The sequence below is a fragment of the Histomonas meleagridis genome (genome assembly GCF_020186115.1).
Source record: "Histomonas meleagridis strain 2922-C6/04-10x chromosome Unknown scaffold_61, whole genome shotgun sequence".
In the NCBI taxonomy this organism is placed as follows: Eukaryota; Parabasalia; order Tritrichomonadida; family Dientamoebidae; genus Histomonas; species Histomonas meleagridis.
In genome coordinates this window covers 2,018,873-2,038,993 of record NW_027150931.1, presented here as the reverse complement: position 1 = coordinate 2,038,993, position 20,121 = coordinate 2,018,873, and the positions used below count along the sequence as shown (strand labels likewise).

The 20,121-nt window shown below is 28.1% G+C and overlaps 4 protein-coding genes across 4 annotated transcripts; 2 read left to right on the top strand and 2 right to left on the bottom strand.

Moving 5' to 3' along the window:
• Positions 1–3,767: 3,767 nt before the first annotated feature.
• On the top strand, positions 3,768–4,388 carry GO595_010641 (uncharacterized protein; the record flags this gene model as incomplete). The annotated part of the gene is made up of 1 exon (XM_067913342.1): positions 3,768–4,388. The coding sequence occupies one exon, from the start codon at positions 3,768–3,770 to the stop codon at positions 4,386–4,388; it is 621 nt and encodes a 206-aa protein (XP_067769379.1).
• Positions 4,389–6,585: 2,197 nt separating this feature from the next.
• Positions 6,586–7,605, bottom strand: GO595_010640 (CK1 family protein kinase; the record flags this gene model as incomplete). Its single annotated transcript, XM_067913341.1, has 1 exon — positions 6,586–7,605. The coding sequence occupies one exon, from the start codon at positions 7,603–7,605 to the stop codon at positions 6,586–6,588; it is 1,020 nt and encodes a 339-aa protein (XP_067769378.1).
• A 1,461-nt stretch (positions 7,606–9,066) lies between these two features.
• GO595_010639 (charged multivesicular body protein 1a) lies at positions 9,067–9,603 on the bottom strand (the record flags this gene model as incomplete). The annotated part of the gene is made up of 1 exon (XM_067913340.1): positions 9,067–9,603. One exon carries the CDS (start codon positions 9,601–9,603, stop codon positions 9,067–9,069), a length of 537 nt encoding a protein of 178 aa, XP_067769377.1.
• A 560-nt stretch (positions 9,604–10,163) lies between these two features.
• On the top strand, positions 10,164–10,634 carry GO595_010638 (40S ribosomal protein S14; the record flags this gene model as incomplete). The annotated part of the gene is made up of 1 exon (XM_067913339.1): positions 10,164–10,634. The coding sequence occupies one exon, from the start codon at positions 10,164–10,166 to the stop codon at positions 10,632–10,634; it is 471 nt and encodes a 156-aa protein (XP_067769376.1).
• Between the last annotated feature and the right edge of the window lie 9,487 nt (positions 10,635–20,121).

The following is a 20,121-nucleotide window of genomic DNA, read 5'->3' as shown; positions in this document are numbered from 1 at the left end:
TCGTTTAATAATCAAACTCTAATTGCGTTCGAAAGTATCACTGAACTTGAAACAATTTCAATCCATAAAAATGTTAAATAAATTTCACTTCAAATCTTGATTCTTAATTTTAATTTATATCACAAAAACTATTTAAATAACAAAATCATTTTTAAATTTTAACTCCGTATAAGTTTTTTATTAAAATCCATCCAATGTCATTTGTTTTTGCTATCAGTTATTTTGTTTCATATCCATTGATCTTTTTCATTATTAACAAATTCTTTAATTGTTGGATCAATTTGATTCGTTTCTGTTTTATCGAATTCTTCTGATTCTGTTTCTTTCATTGAATGTTTAACTGTTTTATGATGGAACAAAAAGATAATAATTCCAACGATTAAAAATATTATAAAAACGGCCAAGCAAATAATTGAAACAAGTGTTGTCTTAGAAATACTTTCTGGATCAGCTTCAGTTTGTGCTTGGGTATAAAATACAAAATTTGAGTAATAACTGAAATAAGTCGAAAATTGATTAAATACAAATATATAACTTATGAAGTTTGTCGGAATATAGTAAGTGTTTGAAGAGAAATACGAAATAACAAATGTATTAGTGAATGAGATATATAAAATACTCAACGATTGAGAAATTGATATTGCGAAAATTAATGAGAACGAATGTGTTGAAGCCATTAGTGGATTTATATAAACAAATGGATTTGATTGTGAAAATGTATTACTTTGAGAATATGTATTACTTTGAGAGAATGTATTACTTTGAGAGAATGTATTACTTTGAGAGAATGTATTACTTTGAGAAAATGTATTACTTTGAGAATATGTATTACTTTGAGAGAATGTATTACTTTGAGAAAATGTATTACTTTGAGAATATGTATATGTTGGTAGAATACATTCGCTAGCTATTGTTTTTTCGATTTGAAGTTCACCAAATGATTCATTTACATATGATGATGTAGTAAGAACTATTCCTGTTAAAATGTTTTGAAATGCATTTGTTCCAAAAAATTTTGGTTCAATATCTCCAAAATAACATATACACTTAAGTTGTCCACAATCCTGAAATGCACAATCACCGATTAATTCAACATTTCCTTCAATGTAAATTGTACTTAAATTTATGCATTTTGCAAATGAATAACTTCCAATAGTTGTGACTGTTTTTGGAATAATAATATGTGTTAAATATATGCAATTATAAAATGTATTATTATTAATTTGTGGAATATTTCCATGTATTTCAACTATTTCTAAACGATTACAATTTTGAAATGCACCTCTTCCAAGTGATGTAACTGAATTTGGAATTTTGAAGTTTTTTAAAAATGAATTTTGTTCAAATGCTTCATCACCAATATGTTTTAATTTATTTCCAAATGTAACTGCTTCCAAAAGATAACAAAATCGAATTGCACGATATCCAATTTCTTCAAGATTTTCTCCAAGATTTATAGTTATTAAGCTTGAACAATCTTGAAATGAATATTCACCAACTGATACAATTGTGTTTGGAAGTACAATAGAATGCATTTTAATACATCTAAAAAATGTACTATCTCCAATTTTTGATATGTTTCCATATATTTCAACTATTTCTAAGCCTTCACAATATTGAAATACATGATCACCAAATGATGTTACTAAATTTGGAATTTTGATTTTTATTAAATTTTGACAGAAACAAAATGTATAACTTCCAAGTGATGTAAGTGTGTTTGGGAGGACTGTCAATTTCATTTTTTGGCAATTAAAAAATGTATAATTTCCGATTTGATATATTATTCCATAAATTTCAACTGTTTCTATATTAATACATTGGTAAAAAGCATAACTTCCAAGTGTTTTAACTGAATTTGGAATTGTAATTTTTTTTAACTTTGTGCACAGATAAAATGCATCAATCCCAACATAATAAACTGTATTACTTATTTGAATTGTATTAAGTTCCCAATAATAGAATGCTTTGTCTGGTATTATTTCAAATCCATTTGAAATAATAACATTTTCTGCCTTTGTACTATAACTTTGTAAATCTTCAAGAATTTGGTCGCCTAGTTCTATCGTAAGTGTTTTTGTAGATTCATTCCATGTTTCTGCAAATGTATGTATAAAGAATATCGAAATCATGAAGGGAAACAAATATTTAGTTATATTTATTTTAATTTTATTGTCTTTATTATTATTAGTCAAAAAAATTATTAAAAAAATGAAAAGGCGAATACTTATATCTATAAAAATCATTTTATGTATATAAATGAAATTTATTATATCGTTTACAACACTTTGCTTGAATACCTTTATTAAATCATGCTTAAAAAGTTTTGTTGTTTGTAAAATTTTAACTTTAAAATAACCTAATGATATTATGTTATCCATATTTATGGTTATATCATGGAATAAACTTGTTTGAAAAGAATAATTGAGCAAAATTTGTTTAATCATATTAGCATCAATAGACTGTAAAAGCTTACTTAAGGTGTTGATTTTTTCATGTTTTTTCATTGAATTAATCAAAAAGGTTAAAATTTGATTTGATTTTTTGTTTTCACTACCTAAAAATAATGCACCTGAGACACCAATAATTTCATTAATTATGAATAGAAGAGTTAAATGTGTTGAGCCAATGAAAAACATGTAGAAAGCGAATTTTTTCTTGGGTATAATTTGTTGCCATATATTGAATGGATTAATCCAACCCCACATGTGGGGTTAATTTTTTTGAATGGGGGTTCAGAACGATAATGTTTCTCAATTTTTTGAATAATCAAAATTTTTTGAGAGCTAACCAGGAAATATTGAGTGGTTTACAAATATATGAGAAAAGGTGTTGGTTATTTTTGTGGATCGAAACAAGATGTGTGCTTCAATACTGATTTGTTTTTTATATATACTTTGATGCTGAACCTCACTAACTCTTATTTTTCTCTGTTATGTACTAAGATTACTATTTGTTTTAATTACATTCTTAATATTGTGTTAATTATTGATTTGAATTTTCATGATGATTAATGAAATCAAAAGAATAAATCAATATAAAAATTAAAATTTGAATAAAAAAAATTTTGGAAATATTGGACATTTTTTAATTACAAGAAATTTTTATTTAAACCTAATAACAACTATTTCTTTAGTTTTAAAATCGTAAAGACACTGCGTTTATTGCCCCTAACCATAAGCGAATGGAAAAAGAAAGGTGCCCTGAGTGAACTCACCAATAAAAATGTCAGCATATTTTCTCACAAAAAAACAAATGACATATACATGAAGGCCGAGATTAAAGATCCACTTTATATCAAGTGTCTTCAAAAAATCATTGTATCCCTTCGCAAAATCGGCGACGACCTAATACTAAATGCAACACCAGATTTTTTGTCAATTAGAAATATCAACTCAACTCGTTCCGCTTTACCCGAAATCACGTTTAAGAGCGAGTTTTTTTCAGAGTATTCATATAGCTCAACACAAGATTCAATATGTTATCAAGTTTTAATAAATGGACCAATAACTGCATTTAAAAATGCAAACTCGGCAACTTCTCTTTCATTAATTATAGACACAGATTCATCCAAATTCCGTATGGGACTAAGTGACAAATATGGAATAGTTCATGAGTGGGAATTCTTCTTAAGTGACACTCAATTATTGTCAGCTGTTTATGATATAAATGAAACAAGCGTAATTATAAATTGTAGAAACGATGTTTTCAAAGGTATTTCGGATGCTTTTCGTAGTCGCCAAAATATCTTTTTTCAGGTTCAACGAATGCCAAATTTGTGCCTTGTTTTTAAGTCTTATGTTGATACAGATTCAATTCTTTCGTCAAAAATGACAATAACAACAAGTGAAAAATGCGAAATCCAATTTCTTGATGAGGGAGAAGATAATTTCCAAATTTCTTTTTCGTTGCCTGATTTTCTTATCGGATTAAAAATCGCAAATATCCTTTCACAGAAGCTTAGTATATCGATGATAGAGCCTGGCTTTCCAATAATTTTGAAAGCCGAAATGTCAAATCTTGCCATGTTTGAAATGCCTCTTGCGACAGCTACAAACGATGCTACAAAGGAAGTTGCAACAGAACAAGAAGTACAACAAGAAACTCCAAACCAAAATCAATCCGCAGAATCTTTGAATGAGACAAAATTTTCGCAAGTTTCACCTTGGCCAGTCATCCACGAGAACAGCAATGAATACAGTCAACCAAAAAGGCTTTCACAGTTGGAGAATCTAACACAAAGATTTCAAACTACTGATCCTGGTTATTCACAAGATTCTTTCGAGGATTCATCCCAATTCCCATTCAGAAGAAGACGTGTAACTGGACAATATGCAGGAGCTTCGCAGCCACAGTCAGATACATCTGATTCAGACTTTTCGGATTGAAATTAATTTCAACATCAAAAATGATGCGGGGAACGTTAATTTTACTGCATTTTTTTAATATGTTTATAATGGCTTCTAAATATAAATATAACCATATTATGTGTATGGTGTTAATAAAGATAAAATTGTTTATGCTATAATCTTTGATTTTATGAAAAAAGTTTGTAAAACAAAACTTTAGAAGAAATATTTATATAATAAATGAATTATATGATGTATGTGCTCAATTATATGAAGAAAAAATGTTCAAACAATTGGAGAATGTGCATTTATGGTATGTACCTTTTTATATAACACCTAAATTTATACTCTCTGGGTTTAAGAACGAAACATTTATGGATATAGATTTATAATATGTATTTTCATTTTTCATCTAAGGTAATGATATCTCAAATATTTCATATTTCAAGGACTGAACAAAAGTAATTCAGAATTGAAAAAAGTTAATAATAAAGGATTTTAGAATATTTTTATTGATAAACACGCTTTCAAACATTAATTTTATCATATTTTGATGTGATTTTTGGTGTAGCTTTTACATCAGGTTCATCTGCAAGCTTAGATTTGCTTAGAATAATTATTCCATCCAAAACGCTAACGATTCCTGATAGGAACCATGCTATAACAAGATATGAGATTATTTTGCTAATAATAATTTGATTATCCATTCGTGAAAAAAATAGATATACAAATGAAATTAAAAATGGTGAAAGCATCCCTGTAAATACGTAGAGCATTCGTTCCCTTTCTTTACTTATTTTTGCTGATTCAAGTACATCTTTGAATGCAATTTGTGTAACTATTGGCCAAAGAAAAGTTAGGGGTAAAAAGCTTGCTGCTGTTATAAACAAATCAATGACAAAGAGATCAACGAAATTTTCATTTTTGAAATGTGAAAATCTAATTATGATTTCCTCAACTCCACCAATTACGTCAAAAACTGCAGTAAAAGCAAGAAGCAATGAAAGGGTTTTGTTATCTTTCTTGATTATTGAAGCAAGAATAAAGAAAAACCCAATGATAAAGAAAATAATTGAAAATGAAAATGGAATTTCTTTGTTGTCGCCAAACGAAAACACTAAAATCAACCCAGAAACCAATGATGAAGCAAATCCAAGAAAAAACAATGGCAAAATTGTTAAAAGCATCTTTTGTGATGAAGTGATTTTTAACGTTTCCCATTCAATAAATTTGAATTGATTTTACGGTTGTTAGATAATTTTTGTTGCAGCTGAAAGCACCAATTGTTTCGACAATATAATATTACTAAATTTTATTTGCACTCATGGCGATTCGCTATGAATAAGTGTAGTATCTGTTCTGAATCGCTTGACAGCGGTTCGCTCGGTACGTGCCGGGCGCCCTGTTCAAACGAATTTATTATTTCATCATTCAAGCACCGCTTGATGATGGTTGTTACCCTCCTTCTTGCACACCCAAGGAGTGGTGACGCATTTTGATTATATTACTGTTATGCATTTGTGTTTTGTTGCTTCCTAAGAAATAATAAATAAGCAACTTTTTCGGCTTTAATGGAAATTGTCAATGTACATAAATTTGTTTATTGTTTTTCCTTTTTTTAAGTTTTATGTTTGAAAGCATTTGCTTTAAAACCAATATGCGGAAATGATAAGAAAGAAATTATTTTTGAAATTGAAGATTTAATTTATGAGCTGGCATATCTACTGACCATAATGAAGATATAAGGAGAATAATTTTTGATGAGGAAAAGGTTCGAAATTCTTTCGAGTTTTCTGAGATCTGGAATATAAATCCAATTTATCACAAAGAAGATTAAGCACGAACTGGGGTTTTATTAACAAAGAATACTTCCCAGAAGGAATCTTTGAGTAAACACCAAAAATTTAAAAAAATATTTAAAATTTAATGAAAAAAATTAGGAAAATTAAAATTTGAAAAAGTGCGCATAACATCTCACCTGATCAAATTCTCAAGCTTAAAATTTATTCATAATAATTGAATTGCATATATTTTATATATTTATTAAACATTTTTTCTTATATTTAGTCTATCAAAAGATATTTTAATTTTTTTATTTTTTGAAAAAGTGCAAAATAGGTTAGTACCTTTTTATTCAAATCCGTATCTTTTTCAATTAATTTTTATCGTCAATATATTATTTCACTTTGTTTTAATCGTCTTGCATTGAAATCAAAAATTTCCACATCTGCAACATTTATTCAATTATACAACAATGTCCTTCACTTGCGGAATTGTTGTCAGGAGTTCTATACTGATCCAAGATCTTTCTCATATCAGAAAGAGCAGAATTCTTTGAGTAGAACATATTCCAATTAAAGGTTTCGAGATTAATATTATTTTCATTTGCGGCCTCTGTACACAGCGCAACTATTCTTTCGTAGTCCGGGTTCGATTCGAATTCGAGTGTTTGTATATATTTATAAATATCTACAAATTGTTTTGGAATATCACTACACAATTCTTCCGGAGATATCTTTTCTTTAGAATCACCAGCTTCCTCGTTAGTAAGCTCAGCCCATGGAAGTGCCCCTTTAATCATTTCCACCATCGAATAGAACCATGAATATAAATCATCTCTTTTCCCAAGTTCATTTCCGTAGTGTGAAAAAATGGAAGAATATTTCTTTGTCCCTACGTACTGTTGTTTTTCAAAGGTTATATCTTCCAGTGGCTGATTTGTTTCCGGATTATATGTTTTTTTGGCCAGCCCAAAATCAATTAAAACAAGTGGATTCCTTTCGTTTTGTTGGACAAGGAAATTACTGGGTTTGATATCTCTGTGAACAAAGCCGTATTTGTGAAATTTTGCAATGACTTTTAACATTTCGATTCCAATGGCTAAGGATGTCTCAAGTGGTAAACGACCTGACTGGGTTTTTAGACGAACAGATGCAATTGATAGTCCGTAAATACTCATTACAAAATATTGTACCTTTTTGGTACTTCCTGAAGATCGAACTTTTGGAAAACAAGTATCATCAAGTGCTCGAATACATTCAATTTCATTCTCCATACCCTTCACTGGGGCATTAAGGTTTTCTGTTTTCAAGGCAAACATTTGATTTGTTTTTTTATCTTTAACTTTATAAACTTCTCCAAAGCCACCAACTCCTACGAGGAACACAATTTCGTAATTACCTATGACTTTTCCTGGCGGAAATGTTTTCCTATTTAAAATTGTGTTGTTATCATGGGACAGGGCAGCCTCTTCCATTTGGCGCTGCGGAACTTTTTCAAAGCTAAAAAATTCCGTTTCTTTGAATTAATATGTCAGTTTGAATAGCCTAGTTTTTGAAAACTTAATTAGTGGCATTAATATTTTTTCTGAAAAGAAAATGCATTCATAACAAAGCAATAAAAAATGCGAAATGTGTACAGGAATAAAATTTACATAATGTTTGTGATGAAAATTTTATATTGACAATGAAACATTGATATCATGAATGAATCTATTTAATTCAGTAATTAAAAAAAATTATAAAATTTATAGAATATATTAAACATTTATTTCCATTTTCTAAAAACAATTTCTAAAAGATAAAAAGCGTTTTAACATAAGGAAATTTGATCTCGAGAGATTATTTGAACGATAAATAATTCTGAACATTTTGTATCAAATTTCATTCAAATTTTTATCGTCACTTTGATGTTAAATTCATTTAAACGAATTACTTGTGACGCTTAAAGACGAAAACATATGGTTTAAAGGCCCTTTTATCTTTAGTTTTTCCCTTAGACACCATAAGACGTATTCTGCCACTAATTGTTTTTTATCATTTACCTCCATTTTTCTTTCAAATTTGAGATTATTTCCTGTCTTCCCTTTGAATGTCCACGTTTTGGAACCATTACTTCGTTTCCTTATCAAGAAAAATAAGAGGATATGAAGAAGATATGCAAAAAACCAGAATAAATACGCAAGCAAATCTGATTTAAATGAGATGTAATACTTAACATTAATTTTGCCAAGAGGAATAACATCTGACTCAATTGTTGTGGTTCTTGTTAAGACTGAGGGTGAAGGAAGATTAGGTGAGCCGCTTAAAGCATATGAAATAAACATTGATAAAGAAGAGCTTTCGAAAACAGACAAATCTTTTATGTCGTATCTCAACTTGGCACATCCTGAGTAAACAACAATTTGTGGAAATGATATGGTTCCGTCAACAACTTTGTATTTATATTTTTCTGGAAGAATTAACGATGGATTACAATTAACTATAACTTGGAAATCAACTAATTGAAGAGATTTCCCCAAATCGTTGAAATCTAAATAAACTTGATTTTCTGGAATATAAATATTTTGATGATATGTGTCGCTCATTGGAACAACAATAGATATTCCGGGATATTGCTCATTTATAGCTTTTAAAACGACTTGTCCAATTTGGGTTTCAGCTCCAAAAAACAAAACATCAAACATAGTAAGAAAAAGTGCCATTAGTCTTTTTGCAATAAAAAATAAGCAAAAAACACTTCTAGCTTAGCTTGTTTGTTCCTTATAATACTATCCAATGATCAACATTATTAGTACTTTAATTAATTTCAAATTTAAAAATAATTGTAATTTCTTAAGGGATTGCTTAAATGCAAAGCAAACAGATATCACAGCGTATAATAAAATTTCTATTTTAATGAAATTCAAAAGGTATACGTAATGTCTTAATGGTGTTGTTTATGGAAGAGCTTGTGCTTGGCCGTTGTTTTCCATTGGGATATCTAATGGAACATCATTGAAAGCTGCAATAGCTTCTTCATTTGTTTCAGCTTCAAGTTGACTCATAAGATCATCTGCTTCAACAGAAACTTCAGCATTATCTCCTTGTATCAAAAGATTAGCAGCACCCATTTTATCTTTTTGTTGATCATACTTTTGGCGAGTTGCTGATATTTGTTGTAAATTTGTGTGCTTTAAAGAGTTGTTCATTCCCTTGGTGGCAGCGCCCATTGTCTTTGCCATTTGAGCAGATGTCTGTGCATTTTTCATATCGACTTGATATCCCATTGTTGTTGCAGCGCTTTGAAGGAGCTGAGTTGCTTGCTGCTCATAACGAACTGCGTTTTGTGCATAAAGTTGAGCAGCAGCACGATTTCCTCGCTTTAATTCGTTTTTGGCTTTCCTGCGTTCTTTCTCTGCTTCCTTTTGCATCTTCTTTGCCTCGCGCTCAAGCTGCTTGGCTTGCATTCTAATTTGGAAATCAGCTTGATTCATCCTGTAAAAATGTTTAAACCTCCAAGACAAAGGCACCCCAAATCTGAATTCAAATTTTTGAATTATAACTGCCCGTAAACCATTTGAACCCCAATGTCGTTTTTTTGGGTTAAGCAACAAGTAAAGTCTTCACCGGAAGGTTTTCAGGAGATATTTTTTTAAATATTGCACTTGTTGCTGGCGAAGATTTTTCTTTTGATGGTGAGTGAGTTTTACAAAAAGTTCTTAAAAATTTAATTAAATCGAGTAAAAGTTGAAACCTGTTTTGAGAAACTGAAATTAAACCAGGCCGAGATCTGAACATGCACACCAAGATATATGATAAAACATTTTTAATACGATGATATTAAATTTTTGGTTCAAGTTCAAATGGGAGCGTTTTTATTTTGTTTGAGTGATTGTTATATGCTGTAAGTTATGTAAAGCCATTCAGAACCTTTGGGCTTCTTTAGTTATAGAATGAAAAAAATTGAATTGAAATTGATACGAAATTGACGGTTTTTATGGGGTGCTCTTGTATCAAAACCGCTTTCGTATCGGTTTGGTCGGCCTTTTTGGCGATGTCAAAGCCAGCTGTTGAAGCCAAGCAACAAACAACAAAAAAGACAAAGGAAGAGGCTTACGTTGGTCCAAGCAAGGCCCAAAATGAAATTGCCCTTGGCGTTGCTCATATCTATGCAACAAAGAACGATACATTCATTCATGTAACAGATCTTTCAGGCGCTGAAACACTTGTTAAGGTAACTGGTGGTATGGTTGTTAAGGCACAACGTGATCAATCTACACCATACGCTGCTATGCTTGCAGCCCAAATGGTTGCAGCTCGTCTTAAAACAATGGGTATTGATGGCCTTCACATCAAGTTCTCAGGTAAGGGTGGTTCTTCACGCCGTCTTCCAGCCCAAGGTGCTCAAAGCGCTCTTCGTGCATTAGCTCGTGCTGGTCTTAAGATTGGTCGTATCGAAGATGTTACACCACTCCCACACGATTCCACACGTCGTAAGGGTGGTCGCCGTGGCAGAAGGCTTTAAATCGTAAACATCACATTTGCATTTTGTTAAACTTTTTCAAATCAAAGAGATCGTTGATTTTTCATATTCAAAAGAAAACATATTTTGTATTCAGTTCCCAATATCCAAACAGTTTTAACCAAAAAAAAATAGATTTAAATCGAATCAATCAAAAATTTTTTATTTTTAAAATAAATTTCAATATTCCACCCCATATTTCTAAATAGAAGATAATGACTTTATTTATATGACAAATGTGAACCCTTTTTAATGAACAAAAATCATTAAAAATAAATCCAAATGATCAATTTTCTAATTAACATATCTTTTTTATGTATTTCAGCAAGGTGTCCCAGCGTTATAAAAATGGTGGAACTAGAAGTGAAATCAAGTACCCAATATTCCATTACACCAATATTTTAAAATAGGGAAATTATAAGTAAAAACATGAAAATGATTTAATTTTTATGATATTAGTTCTTAGGAATAAAAACAGAATTTTCCTTCTTAAAAATATAATAAGTTGTAATTACTAAATCTATAGATAATATGGAAAATAATTTAAAACATTTTACACTACCATAAAAACCAGATAATTTAAATCCATTGATCTTTTTCATTTAGAACTTGTTCATTGAAATCTTTGGAAACAATTTCAGCATTGTTTTTATCATCCGATGAAGAATTATATGAAATTTCTTTTGAGTTTTCACTTTGTAAATGTTTTTTTCCATTACGAGCAACAAATATAATAATTCCTATAATTAGAAAAATCGCAATAATAGAACCACATATAATACCTATTAAAGCATTTGTTGATAAGCCATTATCTTTTTGAGATGCATTCTGATAAATTATTGTGAAAAAATCAGAATAACATTGATAATATGTTGAATAATGATAAACTGTGTATTCATAATAAATAAACTCGGTATAAATAAAAGTAAAAACTGATTGAATTGAAGTAGGAATTAATGTGTGTGATAAAAATATGCTATTAATGGTTAATGTTTGAGTAAAAGTTAAGAAGTTCGTTAAAATCAATGAATGTGAAAAAGTGGTTAAAACAAATGTTTTTGACTGAGAAAATTTGTTAGATCGTGAACACGTATTTGATTGGGTAAATTTATTTGATTGTGAATATGTATTTGATTGTGAATATGCATTTGATTTAGTAAATGTATTTGATTGTGAATATGTATTACTTTGGGAAAATGTATTTGATTGTGAATATGTATTACTTTGAGAAAATGTATTTGATTGTGAATATGTATTACTTTGGGAAAATGTATTAGATTTAGTAAATGTATTTGATTTGGTGAATGTATGTGTTGGCCATAAATTTTGATTGCATCCTTCAAGTAAAAGACCTTTGCTTACATTTAGTTCTCCAAACCTCGTTCCTTGATATAATTCTGATGTCATAACATAATTCGTTGATATATTTAAAAATGCGTTTTCCTCAATTGTTGGTGATGAAAAACCAATAAAATAAATACATTTAAGTTCAATGTCATCTTTAAATGCATAATCACCAATCGTTTTCACATTTTTACCAATGATAACTGAATTCAATTTTGAACATAAATTAAAAGCTTTTGTTCCAATAGAAGTAACTGAATTCGGAATTGTAACATTGACCAATGATTTGCATTCAGTAAATGTACAACTATTAATCGTAGTTATATTTTCACTAATGATAACAGTTCTTAACTGCCTACAACATTCAAACGCATACATGCCAACAGAAGTAACTGAATTCGGAATTGTAACATTAATCAATGAACAGAATCTAAATGCTTTATCGTGTATAATTTCAAGATTGTTACTAAGAATAATTGTTGTTAAATTCGCACATGTTGAAAATGCAGCATAACCAATTGAAATAACTGAATTTGGAATTGTGACATTTTCCAACATTCCACATGTTGAAAATGCAGCATCACCAATTGAAATAACTGAATTTGGAATTGTGACATTTTCCAACATTCCACAATCCGAAAATGCAAAATCACCAATTGAAATAACTGAATTTGGAATTGTGACATTTTCCAACATTCCACAAAATGAAAATGCAAAATCACCAATTGAAATAACTGAATTTGGAATTGTAATATATGTTAATGATTTACATGAATAAAATAAATAATTTTCAATCATTTTAACATTTTTACCAATATGAATTCCTTTTAAGTTAGCACATGATTTGAATGCAGATTTCCCAATTGATGTAACAGAATCTGGAATTGTAACATATGTTAATGATTCACATGAATAAAATGAATAATTTTCAATCATTTTAACATTTTTACCAATATGAATTCCTTTTAAGTTAGCACATTGACTAAATGCATAATATGAAATTGATGTAACAGAATCTGGAATTGTAACATATGTTAATGATTTACATAAATAAAATACATGACTTCCAATCGTTTCAACATTTTTTACCAATATGAATCATTTCTAAATTATCACATGATTCGAATGCAGAATTCCCAATTGAAAGAACTGAATCTGGAATAATAATATTAATTAATGTTAAACAATACCAAAATGCACTATTTTCAATATATTGAATATTATTAGGAATTTCAAATGTTTTATTCGAAATTCCAGTTGGATAACATATAATTGTTGTACAATTTTTATTATAAAGAATTCCATCATTTTCATTATCAAAATTAGAATAATAAATATTTTCTTCTGATACTTTGATAGATATAAGATTTGAACATTGGGCAAAAGCACCTTCACCAATTGATATAATAGATTTTGATATTATAATATTTGATAATGATAAACATTGTTCAAATGCAAAATTTCCAATCGTTTTCAATTTTTCACTAAAAAACAATTTCTTTGAAAGAAGTACAACCTGAAAATCCATACACACCAATCGAAGAAACTGAATCAAAAAATTGTAAAATTCGTTAATGATTTACATCCACCAAATGATCTTTTATCAATCTTTATATCCATGTTTTCATCAAAATTAATTGTTTTCAATTTATAACATTGAAAAAATGCATAATTACCAATAATATGAACTTTTTCATGAATAATAATTGTTTCTAAATTTTTACAATAATAAAATGCATTTTCTCCAATTGTAGTGACTTCTCCTCCAATTTCAACTGAAAATAATTTTGGCCATTCTTCAAATGCATTATCTCCGATTTCTTGAAGATCACCTTGAATCATAATATACATCGTTTCTTCTTTATATTGAATCCTTTCTTCATATTCTTTTTGATTTGTTATAATAAGATTTTGATCATTATATTCTTCAAAAGAATGAACAGTAAAAAGGAATAATAATAAAAAATGAAAAAATTGAATATTTACTTTAAATTGATTCTGTATATTTTTATGAATCAATTTGATTAAACAACTTCTTTTTCTAAAGAATAACATAAAGAAAACAATAATACAAAGAATTATTGATAAGAGTTTAAATGAAATATGTGTAAAATCGAAAAACAAATTAATAAAATCAAACAATGCGCTGTAGCCTCCCACATAAAAGTTCAAAAATAGAAAATTGATATTGATAGAATATATTTGTAATAAATTAATAATAAATTTTTTTGATTTTAAATAAGATAAGGTTTCTGAAGAAAAAACTAAGCTGCAAAAAGATAAACAATCAGCAAAAAAGATTATTTCTCTATGGATATGATTTGTGTAACATAAAATAGAAGAAGGATATCTGTAAAAAAAATTATTGTAGTTCGTTGTTGTATCAAAGTTTTGTGGGTTAAGTTCATCGGAATTCATATTTGAATATGATTTAATAAATGACATTTTTTTTAGATCAACCCTGATATCCTTCAAATCGGATAACAATAAGGTACTTCTTATATGGCATAATTCATTTAAGTGTAACAAAAGCAAAAGAGAGCAAGGAAACATGATGAGGAAATATCTATCTGGATATCCCCCTGAATTGTAACGTCCAGTTTTGAGTCACAATAATTTGATTATTGAAAGCTTACAACAGCCTTTGACTATTCGAATTTTTATCGAAATTGAAAGGAAATCACACGGTTTAAGATCAAACCCGGTATTTCAATTCAATTAACAAATTAACCACCCAATCGAGAATGATACGTCAACAATTTTTTCAATTGATTTTGATTGGGTGGTTATACAGAAACAGTTAAAAGGTTTTGTTTATAACGCTCATATTCAAAAATTAAAACGATACGGCAGCTGCCGTTTGACAAATTTGTTACCAATCATTAATGAGTTTCCTCATAAATCATTAACCTCTTTGTGGGTAAATTAAACATAAAGTTAAAATAGGTTTATAAGAACAATAAATGCGGGAACCTAAAATTGAATAGAATTTCGTTAAGTAAAATTACGAACTCAAAACAAAATGATGTGGTGCTAACGTTTATTCACGCTTCCTGCTCTGGACTTGTAGAAAAATTGTTGACCATTTCGACCTCTTCCACCTTTTCTTGATTTATAATTCCCATTATAATTATTATTATAACCATTATTATTATAGTTGTGATTGTAATTGCCATTATAGTTGCCGTTATAATTGCTGTTATTTGTTCTTCCAGATTGATTGTGATGATATTGATTTTGCCCTTCATATGAACTACTTTGTCGCACGCCTTGACCTTGGCTAGGTGGTCCTAAACTTTGAGGATTAAAACTAGTTTGAGGAATTGATGAATTAACATTATTATGATTTTCAGTTTCATCATTAATTATTTGAGGAGTAAAGCTAACAACAGGAGCCTGGGCTTTTTCAACTTGTGGTGGTGTTTCATTATTCTGAACTTTATTATTCGAATTTAATGAATTTGCTAAATAATCCCAATCAGATGGAAACGGATTGGTAGGATGATAACAACGACATGAGAAAGGTGGGTCAAAAAAATCATTTTGCGTTTTTTCAAGTTCTTCTATAAAATTTTGAATTTCAACCATTTGTTTGTGTAAATCAAATTCATTAATTAATTTAGAAAATGCGTCTGCTTGATGCTCATATTTTTGTGTATTTATCGGGAAATTTGTTGGAACTGGTTTTGATTGATATTGATTTCTCGGATAGTAAATACCATGATATTGGATATTTGATGGAGGGATTGGTTGTGCCATTTGCATTGATGAGTAAGGGCTTTGGTGAATTATTTGTGGTGAAAAAGCCATCAATTTTTAAAAAACGCAAATTTTTCTGAGTATGTCCAGGCTAGCACCGAAAAAAGACGTTAATTTAACTGCGACCAAATAAAAGCCGTTGGAATTAATGCAAACTCTTGATGAAGACTTCTGGCAATCAGAAAATAAATATTGATGGAAATAAGTTTCTTAGATGCTATGAAAACACATTTCATGTGTTTTTGAAATAGGGAAAAATGAATTTGTCTATATTTTTACAAAAATATATAATGTTTAACTACATTTTCTTGTATCTTAGCAAATCAGGGGAATACGTTTTACTCACTTGAGTGGTCATTTGCCCATAAGTGGATTCGAAACTACAATTAAAACAATGTTTTAAAAAACCACTTAAATCACGAATTTAACAAAATTATTGAATGCTTTTTTAAAGTTATTCGAGTGAAAAAGCATTAATGCTAAGATAAATGGTCAGTAAAAAAATAATTTCAAATTAAAATTATTCGAATTTTCTTTAAACTTCTACATAATAAGTGTAGCATGTTTCGTCTGTTTATATATATTTCCCTTAAGGTCAAAAGGTTCATTAAGTCTTAAAGAATAGACGATCACAATTTCCAATTTTTTCATATAAAAAAAAAAAACTTTTAGATTTATTTATTATATGTTATCAAATTGATTTTTGACTTATGTTACATATGTAAATATGTATTTCACTATAAAATTTTTTAAAATTCTTTGTAACATTTTTTATATTGTTTCTATTCGTAATGTTCACTTTTAGGTGATAGAAACATTTTTAATTTTAAAATTTAAGCATATTTGATTTTATGTAAATCATTACCTTTAATGTTAAATTCATTCTTAACCCTTACAATATTTTCATAATATTTAATACGACTGAAAAGGAAATTTTATATTAATTGCATAATAATTTTTATCATTTTTGTGCAATATACATAAATACATACAGAAAGCAAAAATAATTATAATAATACGTTATTTATCATATTATCTTCTTTAAAGTCTTTTGCAAATGGATCTTCTTCAAGATTAGATCCGGTGATACCAGCTGAAAAAATACCCTCTGATTGAATTTGATGGGAACTTTCTGATTCAACTTCTTCACTATTTTGTTTGTTACGTCGAAGATATATTAATAAAACTGTAAGTAGTGAAACAATAACAATAACTGATATCAAAACTCCAATGATAATATAAATATATGAGTTATCAGTATCTGTTTTTTCATTATTTTGGAAAAAAATAAAGAAATTTGAATAAAAAGTATAATATGTTGAATACATTAAAACTGTATATTCATAATAAATGAAATAGCTTTGAATATAAGCATATGTAGAATTATAAAATGTATATAAATAAGTGTTGAAATATGTTTTTAATAAAGTTAATGTTTGCGTATTTGTATGCGTTTTGATTAAAATAACAGAATATGAAATAGTCACATCGAAAATGAATGATTCTGTAAATGTATTTGATTTTGTATATGTGTTTGATTGAGAGAATGTATTTATTTGAGAAAATGCATTTGATTTAGTAAATGTATTTGATTGTGAATATGTATTACTTTGGGAAAATGTATTAGATTTAGTAAATGTATTTGATTTGGTGAATGTATGTGTTGGCCATAAATTTTGATTGCATCCTTCAAGTAAAAGACCTTTGCTTACATTTAGTTCTCCAAACCTCGTTCCTTGATATAATTCTGATGTCATAACATAATTCGTTGATATATTTAAAAAATGCGTTTTCCTCAATTGTTGGTGATGAAAAACCAATAAAATAAATACATTTAAGTTCAATGTCATCTTTAAATGCATAATCACCAATCGTTTTCACATTTTTACCAATGATAACTGAATTCAATTTTGAACATGAATTAAAAGCTTTTGTTCCAATAGAAGTAACTGAATTCGGAATTTTGACATTAATCAATGAACAGAATCTAAATGCTCCATCGTGTATAATTTCAAGATTGTTACTAAGAATAATTGTTGTTAAATTCGCACATGTTGAAAATGCAGCATCACCAATTGAAATAACTGAATTTGGAATCGTGACATTTTCCAACATTCCACAATCCGAAAATGCAAAATCACCAATTGAAATAACTGAATTTGGAATTGTGACATTTTCCAACATTCCACAAAATGAAAATGCAAAATCACCAATTGAAATAACTGAATTTGGAATTGTAATATATGTTAATGATTTACATGAATAAAATAAATAATTTTCAATCATTTTAACATTTTTACCAATATGAATTCCTTTTAAGTTAGCACATGATTCGAATGCAGATTTCCCAATTGATGTAACAGAATCTGGAATTGTAATATATGTTAATGATTTACATGAATAAAATGAATAATTTTCAATCATTTTAACATTTTTACCAATATGAATTCCTTTTAAGTTAGCACATTGACTAAATGCATAATATGAAATTGATATAACAGAATCTGGAATTGTAACATATGTTAATGATTTACATAAATAAAATACATGACTTCCAATCGTTTCAACATTTTTACCAATATGAATCATTTCTAAATTATCACATGATTCGAATGCAGAATTCCCAATTGAAAGAACTGAATCTGGAATAATAATATTAATTAATGTTAAACAATACCAAAATGCACTATTTTCAATATATTGAATATTATTAGGAATTTCAAATGTTTTATTCGAAATTCCAGTTGGATAACATATAATTGTTGTACAATTTTTATTATAAAGAATTCCATCATTTTCATTATCAAAATTAGAATAATAAATATTTTCTTCTGATACTTTGATAGATATAAGATTTGAACATTGGGCAAAAGCACCTTCACCAATTGATATAATAGATTTTGATATTATAATATTTGATAATGATAAACATTGTTCAAATGCAAAATTTCCAATCGTTTTCAATTTTTCACTAAAAACAATTTCTTTGAAAGAAGTACAACCTGAAAATCCATACACACCAATCGAAGAAACTGAATCAAAAATTGTAAAATTCGTTAATGATTTACATCCACCAAATGATCTTTTATCAATCTTTATATCCATGTTTTCATCAAAATTAATTGTTTTCAATTTATAACATTGAAAAAATGCATAATTACCAATAATATGAACTTTTTCATGAATAATAATTGTTTCTAAATTTTTACAATAATAAAATGCATTTTCTCCAATTGTAGTGACTTCTCCTCCAATTTCAACTGAAAATAATTTTGGCCATTCTTCAAATGCATTATCTCCGATTTCTTGAAGATCACCTTGAATCATAATATACATCGTTTCTTCTTTATATTGAATCCTTTCTTCATATTCTTTTTTGATTTGTTATAATAAGATTTTGATCATTATATTCTTCAAAAGAATGAACAGTAAAAAGGAATAATAATAAAAAATGAAAAAATTGAATATTTACTTTAAATTGATTCTGTATATTTTTATGAATCAATTTGATTAAACAACTTCTTTTTCTAAAGAATAACATAAAGAAAACAATAATACAAAGAATTATTGATAAGAGTTTAAATGAAATATGTGTAAAATCGAAAAACAAATTAATAAAATCAAACAATGCACTGAGAGTTTTGACAGACAATTTCGAAAATAGATATTTAATTTTGTTTATATAAGTTAAATATTGTATTGTCGTATTAATAACAAATTTTTTCGAATTTAAATAAAGAAATTTTTTTGAGTTATCTAAGTTGGGATATATTAAATAATTAACCGAAAAAAAATTTGGTAAATTATTATTTGTTATGTGAAAGCTATATAATGAACGATAAAAAATAGAAAAATGGTAATCATGACTATAATTATCATGCTTATTCATTGTATCGAAAGTTTGCTGGTTATAATCGAAATTGGCATTTCGACATATATCACTGATCATAATGTTTTTGGAAACTAACAACGATGAACGACATGTCATATTGCGAAAGGCAATCGAATTAAATAGATGTATCAGAAAATTGCGACACACAACGAAATAGTACAGACAGACCAAAACCCATAACTTTTTTGAATCGAATTCAAAATCGATTTTGAAAAAGCAATCTGGAAAATTGATATTTGAATGAACATTGAATTTTCTATAGTGGAACGATTACAATTGAAAAATTGTGGGTTTATTTCTTAGTCAGTTTTATTTAATTGGCTAATAGATCAAAACGATAATAATGTCCATTTTCAATTAACGCATTCTCAAAGTGCCTTAATATATATCTGAATTATTTATAGAATAAATCGAATAATTTTAAGATGTGCCAAATGCTTTGACTTATGTCATCGACGGAAAATATATCAAACCATTATCTTGTCGGATCGTATT